This window comes from Buceros rhinoceros, unplaced genomic scaffold, assembly GCF_000710305.1.
Source record: "Buceros rhinoceros silvestris isolate BGI_N320 unplaced genomic scaffold, ASM71030v1 scaffold422, whole genome shotgun sequence".
Classification (NCBI taxonomy): Eukaryota; Metazoa; Chordata; class Aves; order Bucerotiformes; family Bucerotidae; genus Buceros; species Buceros rhinoceros.
Genome location: NW_010400416.1, coordinates 39,973 through 57,729, shown reverse-complemented (window position 1 = coordinate 57,729; position 17,757 = coordinate 39,973). Strand labels below are relative to the sequence as shown.

At 42.4% G+C, this 17,757-nt stretch overlaps 1 protein-coding gene across 6 annotated transcripts in view; it reads left to right on the top strand.

Annotated features, from left to right (window-relative positions):
* Positions 1-17,757, top strand: part of RPS6KC1 (ribosomal protein S6 kinase, 52kDa, polypeptide 1) — an 82,074-nt gene that overhangs the window by 30,811 nt on the left and 33,506 nt on the right. For 3 of the 6 annotated variants that reach the window (XM_010131822.1, XM_010131819.1, XM_010131818.1), the window contains exons 7-8: positions 4,001-4,119; positions 11,343-11,435. In XM_010131822.1, coding sequence (XP_010130124.1) covers positions 4,001-4,119; positions 11,343-11,435 — 212 coding nt within the window. Of the gene's footprint in view, positions 1-4,000; positions 4,120-8,647; positions 8,680-11,342; positions 11,436-17,757 lie in introns of all 6 variants that reach the window. The other 3 variants (XM_010131823.1, XM_010131820.1, XM_010131824.1) reach the window with 3 other exon arrangements.

The window sequence follows — 17,757 nt, the reverse complement described above, 5'->3', positions numbered from 1 at the left end:
GTTTAAACATTTCCTGTTTGCTGCCATTTAAAGAAAAATGCCTTTCAAGTGTAAATTGTAATTAAAGAGAGATACCTTTTTAGATTATTGTGGGCTAACCACAGAATGGAACTAGGAGCTCAATATGCTCACACAATGTTTAAATCAAAAGTTCTTAACTAGGAATAAATTAGTCCATTCTTCTGAGAGTACACATTTTGCAGAACTAAAACCACCATCCCGTAGCAAAATGTAATATTGCATTTAAATAAAAAAAATGCATAAAGGCTGCATCCCAGCTTTAACATCTGTCAAATATAAGGATTTGTTCTAGTTCTGTGTTTTAGTGATGCATTTGGCTTTAAGTGAAGAGTCTATAACCTGAAATTTGTCATAGAGGCTGAAGATTATTTTTACTTTAATGGGGTCTTTATTACTCATAACTCTGTGTTTAAGGCTTTTTAAGTAACATTTTATTTATTTCTTTTAAAAATTAGTGTCCTTTATTTCTTCACAGAGCGGCTGTTTAAGTGGGAATTTGTATTGGAATATAGCTTTTCACCTTTTCTTCGTTAAACTAATGTAAAGAATAAAAAGCCAAAATCCTACATCCATGAATCCATTTCTCAAACATCCCCGTTAAAGTGTTCAGAGACTGGACTGTTAATGGTCTTATTCACAAATAAGATGCAAGAACTTAGTGAGTAAATGTTGTTTTGTGACTCCACGCCCTCTTTTATGGCCGAAGATTTAAATGAGCGAGCATTTGCAAATGCAAATGTTATTCAACAGATTACTCGGGAAGGAAAAGTAGAAGAAAAATGGAAATTAATGTCTTGTGAAAGTAGGGAGAACAAAGACAGCTCTAAGGGGACATCCTAGCTTGTTTGTGTTAATTACTGTAAAATTACTGAAGCATTGAGAAAAGGCTATAAACATCCAAACTAAATACACATAACTAACAATTAAGCAGTAAGCTTGACTTTTATGATAGCCTTAGACACTAACCTAGCAGTTTTCTAGCAGTCTGCTTGAAGAACATGCTGGCTAAAGAGTTTATTGTTGCTGTGCAGATGATTTGTTTTCCCTGAGCGACTGCCCCTTCGGGTGTCTAAGAGAATGTGGGCCATCACCAGTGGATTGGCACAAGAAAGTTTTTATGGTGCTGTCAGATGAAGTGTAGTGTTGGAAGCAAGAGTGTTAGTCATGTTCTAAGAAATGACAACACACCTGTATAAAATACTGTCTATTCTCTTCTGATCAAGCCAAATCCAAGTTCAAACAATGGAGTCATGGTGGTTTTTTTTTTTTTTTTTATCCTAGATGGGAATAAGACTGGCAGTCTCATCTAGGGGAATTTCACCAATAGAGTTCTACCAAATGGAGACTGATAGTAGAGCTGTGAACCTGGTACAAAGTCCAGGTCTTTAGAAAGTCCTCTGTCTTTAGAATGAGAGAAACTACTGAGAAGTTGGTGCATGTCCATGACAATGTATGCTGAAAGTGCACTGAACTTCTGATGTCCAGCTTCTTTCCAAACCAAGCGTTGTCCAAAAGGCTTTTGGCAGAGCAGGGTACTGTGTCTTTGTCCAAGGAGGTGGCAATCACTTTTCCCTCCTGCTGTGAGGTGGATAATAAGATTTACAATAGATCACTTACAGCAGAGCTTGGAGTAGATCGTAAGTCTCTTCTACTCATGCCTGATGGAGTCTGTGTGGTGGTTGTGTGTGTTAAGGCAATTTGTAGTCATGATATGAAAGGGAGGGGGAGTCTTTATAACTGAGTCAAAATGACTAGTAGTAGACCATGGCAACATAAAGTGAGAAAGAGCCTCTGCCTATAGACACTCTGAGTCTAAGCATTGTTTAAAGCAAGAGCAATGTTTCGTTTTATCTTGTATGGGGCAGGGGGAAAACAGCAGCTCTGAGGCCTTATGTGAACTTTCTGAAGAGACCTTGCACTTGTTTTTTCATTGATCTCTGCCATCTAGAAAGTGTTTTGGGAAAATTGAACAGTCAGCTGACCTGCTTCTTCTCCTTTGTTGAGGAGCTGATGTTAAAGCCGGCGAGATTTGGCTGCCTAAAGGATTAGGCAGATCAGAGCTATTCCTCCTGCCCCGAGCTGCTGAAGAGATGTGGCTGCAGCTTACCCCTTCTTTGGGTCCTACCAGTAGCGAAGCTGAGTGCAAGTTTCTTGCATGTGTGCACAGTACTCTGTATGGACATGGCTGACCACAAACAGATCGACACTGGCAGAAGGATGTTGCCTTCGCAGACACCTGCGTAACCACAAGCAGTGTGAACAGCCCAACCACTTCTAAACTGTTGCTGGTCAGGGAAAGACCTGCTATTCATGTCTCTGGTAGATGGCCCCAAGGTCCATGGTCCAGCTCAGAGACATTTTCTCAGACTTCCCTGCTTAACTGGCTTTAAGTTCATTGGTGTATCTTATGCACAGAGTACACTAATGCAGAGAGTAGTGAGGAACAGAGTTTCTTGAGGAGCTAAGGCAGGCAGTGGTGGTCAGGCACAGGGCTCAGTCAGAGAAGCAGATTGAGCAGTGGCCTGCTTGTACAGAATTGACCCATGAAATTCCCACCTCTGTTTTCTCAGTGCCCCCACTCTGCCTTGAGCCCTCCCTTTCCTCACCTTTGATCTGCCCTTGAACATTCTATGATGTCTTAGATATTGCCAGAGGAACCCCTTGAAAACCTCCCACCATGACTTGCATGCAAGCATTTACACAGTATGTTCTCCCTCAGACATCCCGTAATAAGTTTGCTCTTTTTTATGAGTCTCATTCTTGATAACCTGCAATAATCCGTTTTTTTTCCTTATCAGTTACCAAGTTTCTGGTTGAATTTCTTCAAGGTTACACTCAGAGGTTCCTTTCATGGCCCATCAATCAGTGTCTTATGAGTTCAAGTCTTCGTTATTGTCTCTGTTATCTGCTGTTTGTGTATTTGTGTGTTTAATTTATTACCTCTCCTGCTCCTTGCCTTGTCTTTCATGTTGAGTGGCTGTTAGGCAGATATCCTTGCAGTGCCTTGCCCTGTTTGAACGCGGGTTTGTGAGAGGTGCTGGTCTTCACGTGTTGGTTCAGAAGCCTGTCACAGCCAAGGCTGTGTTTCTGCAAGTCTTAGATGGTCTCAGGGCTGGAAGAGGCTGTCAGGGCCATATGAAGTCTGTGCTGTTGTTTCAGATATCTTCTATTTGTCAGCACAGTTATCTCAATTCTGTTATAACAATTGTGGTTCACAGTCTCTCGATCTTTGCTCGGGTGTTGTCATCACAACTTGTATCATCACAACTTGAGAATCCTATACAGCTCATGATATGAGTGCCTACACAAACTAAGTTTTAGAGTGAATATGGAATTTGTGTTGTATCACAGGATCTCACCTCTTGCAAGAGTTTGGGTAGGTTAGACATAACACCGTGGTGGTTCAGCCATCTGGGAAGTGAAGCAGTTGGTCCAAGTGCTCCTTCCTTTCTTCCTGTGTCACCCCAAGCCAGCAGGCAAGGAGCAGTTAGCACTAGAAAGCCAGGAGCAAGAGTTCTTGGTGTCTCTTACGGTGCCTTCTGGCTATTGATAGCATTTGTGGCTTTCCTTTATACTTAGGACAGTCCGTATTAGAAAGATGAGGAAAAACCCCAAGTTTCTTTATTGTTCTGCTATAAACGTCTTATTGTTTCTTCTCTAATTGAGTGGGTTTTTTTGAGTACAACGTTTGGATCAGTGGTTTGTTTCAGTTCTTACTTATGTTACCATAGGAACATATATCAGGTTGCAGAAAAATGAGGTAAGACTTTTTATTTACCTTGGACTCTAGCAAGGTTCAAATTGTTATTTTTGTAGAACTCTGAGATCATAGCGCTTGCTTTTTATAAGATGCATATCTGTAGGTTTGATTATGAATAACCCCAAGGAAATAAAAAAAGGAAGAATCAAAGCAGTCCTGTACTTTGATTACTTAGTACCTCGCTCTATAGAAAAAATAACTTTCTTTTTCTCCATTGAGGTGAATCAAGCCCAACTCGTCGAGAAGCAGTGAAAAGGAAGACTGCAGAATACCTTATGCGTGCTGAAAAGATTTCCAGTCTCTGCCATAAATCCTCTGAAGATGTATCTGGTCCTATGGTAGGCTTTAATTTATTTTTTTTCCTCTGAACCAGAATCTGGTCTATTTAAATTGTCCTGTCTTTTAGCAAAGCATATTAGAGCTTGAGGTTCAAAAACTGTCTAGAATTTCTCTTTCAGGAGGCCTGAGGAGTATTTTGATGTTATGTTTCTGTTAAGTTGCCGTTTTTTTCTGATTCATGTGGGTTGCATTTCATAGCATTATGAAGAGTGCTTGATTTAATATAAGCCTGTTTTTTCACGTGCTTTCCTTCTACTCACGGTTGGTGGTGTAAACGTTTTTAATCATGCTAAAGAATTTAAAGGTAAAGCAAAAAACCACACCAGAGCATGATATTTCTTCTGAATTTGTCCTAAGGATATTTCTTGGTCCTGCAGGGAGCGAGAAAGCTGTTGATTTCTTCAGCCTGGCACATAATGGTGTGTCAATAGTGAGTCGAGCACACGGCGGGAACAAAATAAGTAACTGAGCAAAGGTTCTCCCTGATCCCTTCAAATGTCTCTCTTGGATATACTTGAGTGATCAGGTGCTTCTTGATTTTTGAGGCATTTCTGCGGTAATTCCCACCTTCTTAAGCAGAAACACCCTTATCGACGCTTGTACAAAAGACAAACAAAGCTTGTTTCAAGACACCCTCAATAAATTTCTACTTTGCCCTTCCCCAAAGAGTTCCTTTAAGGACTTCCCTGTTCTTACTTCAGACTTTTACTGCTGCCATGCTAAACTGTGGGTGATTGGTCGATGACTGCCCTATTATTGTAAATATAAAAGTCACTGGCTTCCTGTCTCTCCCCATTTATATCAAAGGAGGACAAAAGGGGCAGAAGATTATTGCTTCTTATTTTGCACAGATCTAAAAATGCTTTAAGGAGACCACTGCTGCAAAGACGAGAAGCCTTATAAAATCTAACTGCCTAGCAAGTAAACTAAAAGAGCAAAACCACTGATCTTGAAGGGTAGCTGCATTTTTTTTGTTGAGAGCCCACAAGTACAGTTTTGAGGATGTTCCAAATGGGATATATTTTGTGAGATTTGGAGTCTTGCTGCTGCTATGAATTGTACTTTGAACAATTTAGTATTTAGGAGGGATATGAACTCCTACTAGGAAGTCTTTCTTTGGGTCAAACACCCCAGAAAATGGGGAAGAAGCTGTAGCGAATTAAAGCCTCAGTGTGTTTGGAAACCGCAGAAAAAGGAAAAAAGTGACGAACAGCCTATTTTTGTCTTTTTATAAGTTTAAAAACTAATTGTAGTTGGGAAGGAGGAAGAAATAGGTTGCATTTTTGTATGTGAACTTAAGAGAGAAAGTATTTCCTTTTTTATGCTGTGCTGAATAAGGCACATACCTCCTTTCCAGATCCAAAGGAAAGTGAGATTAATTGGGATAAGCCAAGGAAAAAAGAAGTGGTGAGAATGGAAAAACATTCTCCTTCTGTGATGAAACTCAGAAGAGACAAGTTAGGGTAAATCTGACTTTGCACAAGCAAAATGTTGCCCCGGCTTACTCTCCGTTTTACAAAAAAAGACATGTTTCCACGATTTGGCTTTGTTTTTTCTAAGTCTGTGTGCATATTTTAATAGCCTTTATTTGCTGCTGTTCATAATGCATACATTTGACTTTTATCTTCAAGCTTTGGAATTTGCTGGCATCAAGGCCAGATGGTGCCAATAGGTCATGGTGGTTGTGCTGAGGAACAGCTTGTCTCTTGAGTTGGTAGCCAGAGTTAATCAGGAGAAGGACTTATGTCTCTAAGTCGTTGTAAGGATGGTGGTAGGAACCACTAAGAATTGGCAGGTTCTGTGCTTTGGCTTAGTGTCTTAAGTGAAGAATGCAAATGTTTAAATAACACTGTACAATACCTTCCTTGCCCACGTGGGTCTGTAAAAGGTCTCACATAACTCTTCTGTGCTGGAGGGCTGCTGAAGTCTTTGAGGAGAACCACTGCGCACACAGAAAGCCTTCCTAGAAGCACGGCCGAGTGCTGCTACACCTGGTAGCCCAGCACAGTTTGAAGCCTTCCGCTGAAATTGGTTTGCAAGAAAATGATGGACGAATACTGTGCCCTAGCACGATTACAGAGTGTGGTTTTGGTATGGGGAGCACATTCAGTGCAGGGAACTTCATGGGCAGCGGGTGCTGAGACCGTGTGCACCGTGGAGGAAGAGGTCTCGCTAGTAAGCAAGCGTGAGCGTTTGAGGCAGAGTGTTTTTGTTCGCGACCTGATGTTACAAGACAGAACGCCTTTCTCACCTGTGTCTGGGGTTAGTAAATAGCTTTGTATTTCCTGTCGTGCCCTTACCTGGAACAACCACAGTGCTCAGCATCAAAACTAGGCTCACCTGTCCTCCTTAGGCATGCCAGTTGGTTGTTTCTTGTCCAGACCAGAGAAATGTCCAGCGAGGGAAGAGGTAAGCTTGAAAGTGCAGGTTCAATTATTGTCCTTACCCCTCAGCCTCTTGTATCTCCTGAAGGCCTGGGCTGCCAGCCATGTGCTGAGCCATGCGCAACAGTCTCAAAAGACCATGACGGCCACCCATGTGCCATCTAACACCACCTGAAGGTGGAGCACGGTCGCTTTTCTCTGGAGGCCTGGAGCAGAAGAAACAAGCCGTTCTTCTGCAGCTCCGAATGCCAGGCCCTTGCCTGTTTGCAGACCAGATTTCCCTAGCTGTAAAGGCCTGGAGTTTCAGAGCTGAGGCAAAAATTGTCTTTGATGCCATGGAAACCAAACAAAGAACAAAGTAGTTTGTTACTTTTCTTGCCTCAGTAGAAAGCCAGCAGTGTAGCCCTCAAGGATAGCATCCTTAGCAACCACCTTGCTGCTGGCGAGTCCGAGTGGTGAAGAGAGGAGCGCAAGAGGAGGTGTGTGGAGAACCCTTGGCACTGTTAGAAGAAGGTTATGGGCTTAAGGGGGAATACAAGATTTCTTCAGGCTGAAAAGAAGCTCAGGGAACTGACGCAGCTGTGACTGACCATGAACTGGGAACTCACTTGACAGGGTCATGTAAACACTGAGAAAAACCTTGCTGTGGCGAGTAGGAGACGTGGGGAGAGCTTCTGGAGGTCGTAAGCAGGCACGTAGACCTTCTGGAAAGCAAGCTGCGGCAAATGCTGTCCTTGTCTGCCTCCTCTGGCGTAGCACAGCAGTCTCAAGGGCCTTCTCGACGACAAACGCTCAAGAACGCTGTGTAACGGCAGCAGCAGGCCATTTTGCAGATTCTCAAGCTGTGTTTTCTCCTCTGCCCCTCTATAAATGGCAGCTCTGGAGAGCCACCTCCAAGCCTGACTGAGAGCTGCCGCAGCAGCCTCCGAGTCACGTTGGATTGACCATCAGAAGGTGGTCTGACATCGCTGTCAGCTGCAAGGCTCGGCACAGCTCCACGTACAGGCTGTGGGTCTGTTTTAATGTCGGTATTTTTATAACGCATATTTTTGTTTCACTCTGAAATTGTTTCTGATTCTACTTATGTCTAACTTAAATTCAAAATTGTTTCCTTTTGCACCATTATAAAAGCTGTTGTCTTTTAAAATGTCAATTATTTTTGATTTTCAAAGCAATTTAGTAACAAGAGGTACACGCAAGCCTGATGCCCAACCAGGAAAAGCAGTCTTCATTCTTTGTGGTCTTCATAAGATACTTTACTTCCTAAAATTCTCATCAAGTGTGCATGAAAATTACATGAAGTGTAAAGAACATACACTGCTGTGGCTCTGTGAGATGTGAATTTAACTTAAGAAATTCAGTCTCGAGGCTTCAGAGATCACATGCAAGGGATGTCCCAGCTTCAGGGAAAATACAGTCCCCAGCTGGTGCTCTCTGGGGCCACCACCAGAGCTCTGTCGGGTTCAGATGCACGCAGAGGGGCAACCTGTTTTTCTCCTGGTACAGCGTGAGGAAGAGGCCAGGGTGTTCTGCCAGACCAGGGGAGCTGGAAGCTCTTACGTAGCTGTGACGTTGAGTCTCGCGCCTCAGGCCAGCAGTATCTGCTTCAAAACAAGGAATCTCTGTGCTGCAGTTGAGGGTCCGGCCGTGCTACAGGTGGACAGTGACTGAAGTTATCAGACGCAGACCTCTGCATGGAGAGGGGAGATCCCATTTTGAACGTGCAGCTTTGCGCTGGTGTTTGTGAAAGTGCTCCGTATTTTTTTTATCCTGAAGTTCTGTGGTGACTGCTGTCAGAGGTGGCAGCTGCAACAGTAAAGTCATTTCCCATCAAATGGTGTTTGTGTCGCTGGGCTGGAAATAGCGCTCTTGTCTTAAATGAGGTGAACGTGAGAGGCTCTTCCTCATGCTTGGCTGGTGGTGTACTTCTCTTTTCCTCCTGCTCTTTTAACTGCTGGCAGTGATGCCAAAGCAGAGGCGAGAGCTGCTGCCCTGTTTCATTGTGTGGCTTGCAAAGCTAGAGCCTTCTGAAGGCAAGTGGTGACCACAAGCTGCCGAGGCCAGCACCACAATCAGCTTCATCCTTTTCTACCTGGGATCTTCACGTGCTAGCCAAAAGTTGATGGAGGGAAAGGAACTGGAGATGCCAGTCCTAAGTTAGATGACTCCAGCCGTGCAGCGCAGAACATAGTCTGGGAATTGTTTCCAACCATGCAGGGCCCAGCCCAGAAGAGAAGGTCCTGATCAGGGATACCTGAGCAGCGTGCTGGGCATTTGGACAGGCTGCTGAAGACCTTCGGCAGGCAGAGGCAGCCTGTGCTTTCTTTAGCGCATAGATCCATTCCTAAAGGCAAATGAAGCTTTTGACTTTTTGTTATCTTCCTTCCTGTTGTTTTTTTTTTTCCTCCTATTTTTGATGAGAGCGCTGGTTTTTTGTTAGTTTTCTTATTGCTAGATGCTGAGCTTGGGTTTTTACTCTATTCAGAGGAGCAGACGGCTCCATAGAGTGCTTAATTGCCATAGTTCTAGGAACCGGGCATTTGGAGTTTGCCTCTGGCTTGCTTCATGACAGAACGTGCTGCCTCCCCATCACTGGGCTCTGCTATTAAACTTTGCGACAGTGAAACCAAAGTACTGTGAAAAGCCAAAAATATTCTGAAATTGAATAAAACCGGAGAAGCTACTGGGAGCTGTGGATGTGATTGTAAATAGTTTTAAGGTGAGAAGTGACCGCAGAGTGCATTATGAAAGACAGCGTGTGTACCAGTACTGCTGACTGTGCCACCGTCGGTGATATTTTAGAGAGGGACCCCAACACGTGGACTGGTGGGTTTTGGGCTCTTCAGCCATGATGGGGGCAGAAATCTGGTTCTATGACATTATTAGTCAACTATTAACTTCTGTAGAGATGTATGAACTTAATTAATGGTTGAAATGTTACGCATAAGAGAGAATTTTGATTATCGAGGCATGGTTGTAGAATGTAATAGCATGCAGCTAGAAGTGGAAGTCTTTTACAGTAGTCTAGAGGATTAGGAAATATTTTCTCTCATTAAACGTATTCCTTAGAATGCTTTTGAAATCTTGTCATGAATAAACTCTGTTAGCACAACTCTTTGTTCCAAAGGAAATACTTCGTTATTGCAGAAAAATTGCACGCTCTTTAAATTCAACCCAAGGAAAGAACTCCCTCCTCCTTCCATCAGCTCGCGAGAATGTGGAACCTAAATTAGATTTGGAGGAAAAAAAAATCCGTGTGGAGTTGGTTTTTTTTTTCTCCTTTTTCATGCTGAAACCTTTAGCGATTTGTAGAATCTGGGCTGTTTTCTCTTAACTTCTGTTGTTACTTTTGCTTGACAAAGCGATTACGAGATGCAGACAAATAAATGAAGATAAATAATAAACTCTTTAAAACAATGAGCCAAGTAGGTGAACACAGAATAAAAGCACGCTTTCCTCCATGCTTTTTGAACATGTGTTTACAGTAATTTCTTGTGAATTTTGCAGGCAATGCTTAAATAGGGGTTGATTTTTTTTTGGGAAAGGATTTGGAAGGAGAGAAGGTGATTCACTGCCAACATGAAGGGGAACCAGTTTTGGGGAGGGCTTCGAGGAGGAGCCCTGGCCTTTGAGGAGAGCACAGTAAGGATGCTGAAGGGGAAACACTAGAGGGGAAACAAACAGAATTACCTAGTTCAGGTTCTTCAGTTTTTCTGAGAGTTTCTGATCATAAGGGAAAATGTCTTGATTTTTCCCTGATACCGAAGCATTTCATCCACAGCATAATTGTTTATCAGCAGTTGTCCTTTATGACGTATTTGTTAAATATTGCCTCGGGATGCTGACAAATTAGATAAACAGTTTTTCTCTCTCAAAAGCCTAAAACCCAAGGAGTGTCACCTCCGTGTGCTTTACCTTTGTGCAGCAGAAGTCTACCTGGGGAGGCCAGGTTATGCTTAAAAGGAGTTTGGCATTCAGCCACTCCGCAGATGACGGTACCTTATTTGTGAGGAAGAGATCCAGGTCTGCGGTTCTAGGAGAAGCTGCGTGTTGAATTTTTGGAGGAAGATCTAATGAATTCTCTCAGTTGGCAACTAGAATCTTCTGAAAATGTTTGTTAACGTGCCAGGGGTATATGTGATGCTTAAGAGGTGGATCTTTGTCCCAGAAGACCTCCAGTTGAAGTGTTGGTCCCTCCTCTTACATGCAGGCTTTGAGTTTGCCCTGAAAAAGTACGAAACGTAGGAGGGACAAAAACGTGTGCGTATTAACTGCTTGAATAGTGCCATTTCTCTTGCTCTGGTGTTAATTTCTAAATTAATGATACATAGCCAGCCAACTTTTTATAAAGCAGCTTTCGGAATCATTTCTGTCATGCACCTTGTTTTTGACAGGATTTCACCAGAGAGCAAAAGAACCCTGTTTGTACTTCTGTACTTTATGTTTTCAGACTTAAAAAGCCTCTAATTTGCTCTCTCCTCCTAAGTGATCTCTGAATTATTTTGTGTCCAGAATACCTGTAAGGCTTTGATTGATTATTGCGGTGGACTAAGAATTGAGTAATCGATTGCCAGCTTCCATTAAGCTTAGAAAGTATGAAAATTCATTATTATTTTTCTTTTTCAAGTTGTCGTTGTCAATGTTCTCTCGATTTTATTTACTTGCAAGTTGGTTCCTCTGCCCCCCCACTAAGGACAAACAGAAAACTTCTCCTTTCATCTTTACTCTCTCTGATTTATGATAAATTTAGTTTCCTTCGCCCTGGCATTTGCTTCAGCAGGCAGTCTTCCTTCAAGTACCACCCTGATTGATGTCTAATCTTTGATATCTTCCATTAGCCTCCAGGATCACTAAGTTCAAGGCCCTCTTGGAACCTAAGGAGCCCTGCCGAGGAACTGAAGGCCTTCAGAGTCCTTGGGGTGATTGACAAGGTAATTCTTCAGTGTCTCTTCAAGAGTTCAGTCATAAATCGACTGCACGCTGACATTTTGTCTTTGAAGCTGTGGATCTTAAGGATATGAAACAAAAGGAGAAAATGACTCAAATGCATCTGCACTTTAAAATAACAAAAGTGGAAGAAAAAAGGCTTTTATCTAAGCAATTCATGTAAGGTCATGCAAAATATATTTGAGCTAAAGGATAAGGTACATGTTTGGTGGCATTCAGTAGAATGAGGCCTGTTTTTTCAAATGTGAAGTCATGGTTACGGTAGTGGGGCAAGGACGGGTTGATGTGGTTTCAGTTGAATAATCTGGTGGATACTTGAAATATAGAAGGGTAGAAATTCCTACTGTTGAACGGTCACTTGAAATGGGAGCTGGGGATGCACATGACTGCTCTCCTTCCCTGAGAATTTGGAGGTGAAGCTCCCCACCAAGACAGAGGTTCAGCTATGAAGCCACACTTGTTTTTTGACTCGTGCAAGTAATGCCTTTCAAAATCCCAGGGTAATACCCCTCTGTAAACAATAAGGGTCCATACGGACTTTTCGCACGCCTAATTAAGCGACCAGAAGAATCACCACGTTGTTTTGATAATGCTGATGAGTTATCACCTTACCAAATCCTTTTAAGGGGATGCATTATTCAGCAGCGTGGCAGTGGCTAATGCAGACTGTAAAGGCTCATTTCCTTTTTGCCCTGCTAATTCCCTTGTGCCTTTTGATACTTCCTGGTTTGTGCATGATGTACTGATGCATGGTCAATTTATGCATTTGTGATGTGCATCAGAAGAACTAGCTGGTCTCTTAAGGTCTGTATTTCTCGGCTTCTTGTTCTTGGCCTGAACCGAGCTATGGGGACTGATTTTTGTTTTTCTTTGCCTGTTCTGTTGTAATTATGTGCATAAGTCAATAACTTCTCCTCAGAGGGCTATATACATTAGATATTATGGCTGTTTTTATAGCACACAAGGTTTTCTCAGCTCTAACTTCATATTCATTGCATCTTATTTCCTCGGTTCTAAGTACAGAATTTAGCCTGTGTTCCACTCTGTATACGTATCAGGTTGGAGACGGCACCTGTCTGGTGGATTAGTAGGCACTATCTAAATCAGTAGCCTCTAAATGGGTGCAGTAGGCACGGACTTTTCGGTATCTTCATTCTTGTATAAGAGTAATGAACAGTGGCTGGACAAAATGCTTGATCATAATGAAGCTTTCGGAGTCCTTGGTGTTACCAGATCTCCTAGATCTCTCTGAGTGCAACTCTAGTAAATGTCCGAGGTGTGAGATGAATCTGTCCAAGTCTTTGAGGCAGAGTTGGGAAGAATCAGGGTTCTGGCAATGACAAAAATACAAGATCTTAGCATTGGAGATGGGTAGCGTGAGGAGGAACAGTCCCATGTATGCAGCTGGTCTGCTCATGTGTAAACAACATCAGAGGGGCCAGAGTTAATGTTTAATGATTGTGTGATAAAAGCGAGCAATATTCTTGCAGGTATCTTGTGCTCTGCGTACCCGCTTCCAGATTCTCCTTATGATGAATTTAATCTTTTTCTAAGTGTGCCGTCTGTTTGAATAGATTTTTAAGCGTTCGTAGAGTTGTGAGGCAGGTGAAAGGCTGCTCTGAGCCCAAATGTTATTTGGTTTTATAACACATTCACAAAATGCATGTGAATATGAGGCAATAGTGTGCACATGTATCTGTTTGCTGGAGATGATGTTTCTGCCTTTGGTTTAAAGCACCATCTCCCCTCAGTCCTCACCATCACTGCTCTTTGCCTCCTTCTCTGCTCACGTATGCAGTAAAGCTCACATCATGGAGAAAGCCAAATAGATGTGCAAGTATCCTCTCTGGAGCCAAGCAGATGACATAGTGCGTTTGTTCTTGAAAATGGATTCTATTTTTCAGGGCCCGTGTTGAGGATGCTGTGTTTTTCGGGCACAAGTCTGTAACTGATTCAGCATCATGCAGAGTTTTGCCCGAAAAATACTCTCCTCCTGTTCTAGCCCTGCGGTAGCTGCTTCTGTTTCAGCAGAAAATGGGTGTGTGGATAGTCATGAGCCACTGCTGGCGTTTTCTCTGCTGTCTCGCCTAATCCTATGCAAGACTGGCTTGAATACACTGACTTAAAGATGGTGGTGGCTGGTTTACAGGCTTGTTCTTCCGCTGCTGCTTGAAGCCTAGAGTGGTGTCTGCCTGCTACAGCGCTGCCTCGAGAAAGCCAGCTGTTAACCTGCACTCCATCAAATGCTGAAAGGTTCAGTGCCTTCCCTTAGAGTAATGTCAGTCTGTGTTCTTCTTTTGAAGCCTCTTGAAGTGTTTTGAATTGGCTTCATTTTCACAGACAAAATGCTTGTGTCTGCCTGAAACTCTGTGGGTTTTTTTCCAAACTGTTTTAGGCTAGGCAGGATGATTAGACATTTAATTTTAATTCCCAGTGTGCCATCTTTGCCTTTCCATCTGCCTTCCCATCTTCCTTATGACCTGAATCATTTTTGTTGTGCTGACCCTTTTCTGCTGAATCTAAGAGAGTCAGAAATCTTGGCATTATTAAACTCCTTAAAATACTGTGAAGATCGGCAGAAGAATGACCATATCTGTACCTCACCTCGCATCCTTCTGGTTCTGCTCTCATGCAAAGGCTGTGGTATAAACCTCACTATTTTAACAGACACGAGAGGAGCTACGCTTTGTTTGAGGAAACCAGGTTTCTTGAATTCTGCTGCTGCTGTGTTTGCTCACTTCATGGTGTCAAAGGTTAACTCGGTAGTGTTTGCAGGTATTTTATGTGTTTGTTATGGGAACAGTCTACCTGTGAGTAGGTTTCTGAAAATAGAGGTTTAATCTAATTATACAGGTGGCTTTTGTGCTGCGAGTGTTGTGGACTCTGAGGTGCTGCAGATTGGGCAGCGAAGCTCTTGTTGTTGCCAGAGGTACCATGTTAGAAACAGGCTCATACCTAAATATTTTAGCTACTGTTACCACCTACCAAGAATGACCAGTTTTTCGCAGCTCCTGTACATTAAAGTAGAAAACTTCTTTTTGGAATAGCAAAGATTTTTGCTTTCAAAATTTGCCTAATTAAAAATCAAGGTTGCAGGTTCTGTGCTGAGTTTCTGCCCTAGGCAAATCTTTCCTTTGAAGCTACAACTGGCCCCTAAAGAAACGACTTTGTTATGGTGCTGCTGGATACCTTCAGAATGCTGTTTCAAACCCAATTTCTTATTCTTTAGAACCCTCTGTTATTTAGATTCATTCAATTTAAAGACTCATCTTGAAAGCCGAATGCATTAAGTAATAACTATGCCTCTGTAACCAATGACAGTCTTTCATGTCTTTTCTCTCCCCTCCCCTGGTCCCCCATCAAGCCGCATTGTCAGTATTGGCTCTGGTGTGACTGTGATCAGGTCTTCCACAGATGTCTGTGCATTTGAGCTTGTTGTTCAATACGCTGTTTGCTAAGCTTTATTACACAGTCTGAAACCTTATAAAATAAAATACTCTCATCAGGGCCTTGCTGAAATTATTTTGGCAGTTTCTCAAGAGGATTCCAGAAGTAGATAACTTATTTTCTGAAGAACTGGAAGCAATTCTGTTAATCTTGAGTGTAGGCTATTTTTTGTGGTTGCAGTGCTGTTGTGAGAAGTCATGACTCTGATGGGTGTACCTTTTGATGAACTGACCTTAGAAATATGCAGAACCACCAAATCAGTATTATTAACTGTTTAGAAACTGTGATTACTTCTTGTCTACTTGATGAGTAAAAGAGCCAAAAAGCAGAGTATATAAAATATGTGTAGAGTTCACGTGCATAATGTGCAGACCTGTAGTTAAATTCAAACAGCTTAGGGTTAGTTTTAATGGGATTTAAGCAGAGAGGAGCACTGGGCACTGTTCATGGCAGTGTGTGTTCTGCGCATGAGTGACAGGACTGACTCTGTCCCGTTAGTATTTGTTAGAAACTTGTATATTCAGCATTTTACTTGGAGGTGAGGTTAAAGACTGTTGCAGTTGTGAAATTAGGTTGCCTGTAGCAGATGGTTTCTGTCACCTGGCTCTCAGGTGCACTTTGCCAGGTGTCTTTAGATCATCTTGTGGGTTTGAATGAGTGGCCATGTGTACCTAAGAGAGGGGTGGGGAAAAGGGAGCTGTAATAAACAGCACGATCGAGTACAGACTTTCGTTCTTGTTTCGTTAGGATGCTTAGAAAGAGAAACTGGCTGAAAACCTGCTACAACGAATTCAACCAACTAGCAAGTTTTCCTCATCCAAACATGGCATAAAACAGCAGTGGCAAAAATGGTTAAAAGTCTTAATAGTTACGATTATTACTCAGTTTAATGCAAATAAAGAAAATTTTAAGAGCTTGTTTTGTGTTTTGATAACCCTTTAATTTCTTAAGTGACTTGTCCTAAAAAATCAAATCAACTGCAGAGTCATCGTCAAAACTGATTTCTTGGCTCTCTGCCTTCCTTCCCCTACTGCTATGGGATTATTCCTAGGCTACAGTCAGGTTTCAAGCCCCAAGTGACAAAGCTAGAAAGAGTCCTGTCCCTTCTTCCCTGCCCTCAAACACCTACCGTTTGTTTTCCTGAAGTCTGAACATCCCTGGTTTGTTCTGACAACTCTTAGGATCTCTCACTGGCTTCTTCCTTGTTTGTCTCACTAAACTTTCTTTTGACTTTAGTGAATGTTGTAAAACAGTCCTAAGATAGGATAAAGTAATCCAGATTTTTGCCCTTTCCTTTATAAAAAATGAATTAAATTACTGAATTTGCCAGTGCAGCCTGAACTGTATGTATCTTCTGGCCTCCGGAAAGAAATAATTTATAGAGATGTTTTCTTTTGAACCAAAATTATTTGCCTTCTTAATTATTCCTAAGTTGCTTAGTACGTAATTGGTGCTGGGCAATTACTGTGTGATGCTGAGTGGCATTTTATATTGTAAACTCTATTCTCTAGTAAAATCTGCCAGAAACGTTTACTAGGTAATGTTTCACCATTTGTCAGTTATTGGCCACTTTTTGGTTTGCTCTAAGAAAGTGAACTTTCCTCTATTACCAACTAAAAGTATTTAAAATTTCAGATTTGCATATATGCTGCTTTCTTAGCATTTGTGTTATTTAAAGGTGCACTGTTTGTCTTTTAAGTGCACTGTTTTAGAATAAGAGCCGTAAGTTCTTTAGAATACTGGTTTGAAAGGAGGAATAATTGCAGACTGAAGATAATTCATATTGCACAGGTACAAGGATAAGCAATAATCACATTTTTCATACATATTAGCCAAATGTAATCTCGTTTTATAACGACAGAGGGAGACGAGTGAGAGTCTGGGTGGTGTAATCTGAAAAGTGACAAGAATAAATCTGTGTTAAGTACATCTTTTAATCCTGGTAGCCTTGACAGCTGGGATCACTGAGGAGAGTGGGAGGAATTGAACGTCTGCTTCTGCCTCATCACCACAACCGTGCCCCGAGTGTGGCACACCAGCCCCTGCTGAAGTTTCCTTTCACTTATGCTAGGACCAGGAGGCTGACTTGTCTTGATCCTGGTTGTCTGTCACTACCTGTAACGGGATTTTCCGGCTGGCGAGGTGAATGCAAGGCAAAAAACCCCTAGGTGATCAGCTGACACATTTTTGAGTTTGTTGGGACTTTTGCTAGAGAATCTATCCTGCGATAAGAATGGGTTTGTTTAGGAGATAAGGACCAGAATTAATAGATGGCACAGACAGCATTATTACATGATGTGTTTTCAGTGTAGAACAGCAATTTAATACCAGGTGGAGCTGGTTTTAAAGTAATCCCTTAGCTCTGGTGCGTCTTCAAAACCTGTCTCGTATCTGGTCCTGTAGGAAGAGATTCTATTCCATTTTCTTTGATCAGGCACGAGCTATTTTTCAGCCTGTGTTAGTGAACTTAAAGCCGCATTTTTGTAAGCAAACGTGTTCTGAAGTGTTTATTTTGTTCAGTGTTAAAACCTGCTCAAGTCAATAAAAAGCACTGTGCCATGTCCTGAGAGTGTGGAAACTGGAAACAAAATCAGTATTAGATGCTGGGCAGGGAGGAAGGGAGGGGAAAAAAGATCACAGCAAAGGAAGGGGGACCGGGGAAGCCAACGTCTGCAGTGAGGCATAGGGCTGCGTTTCTGTGAAAGCCACCGCGGGAGAGCGGTGCGTTACAGCCACCCTCAGTTCCTCCACTGTTGTCCCCCATGACCTTGGCTGGGTGCTCGGCTGGGTGACTGATGGTTCACCACGCTCTTTTTTCCTGGTGACTTGCCTGTTGCCTGCCTCTGGGTTTGTGATTCC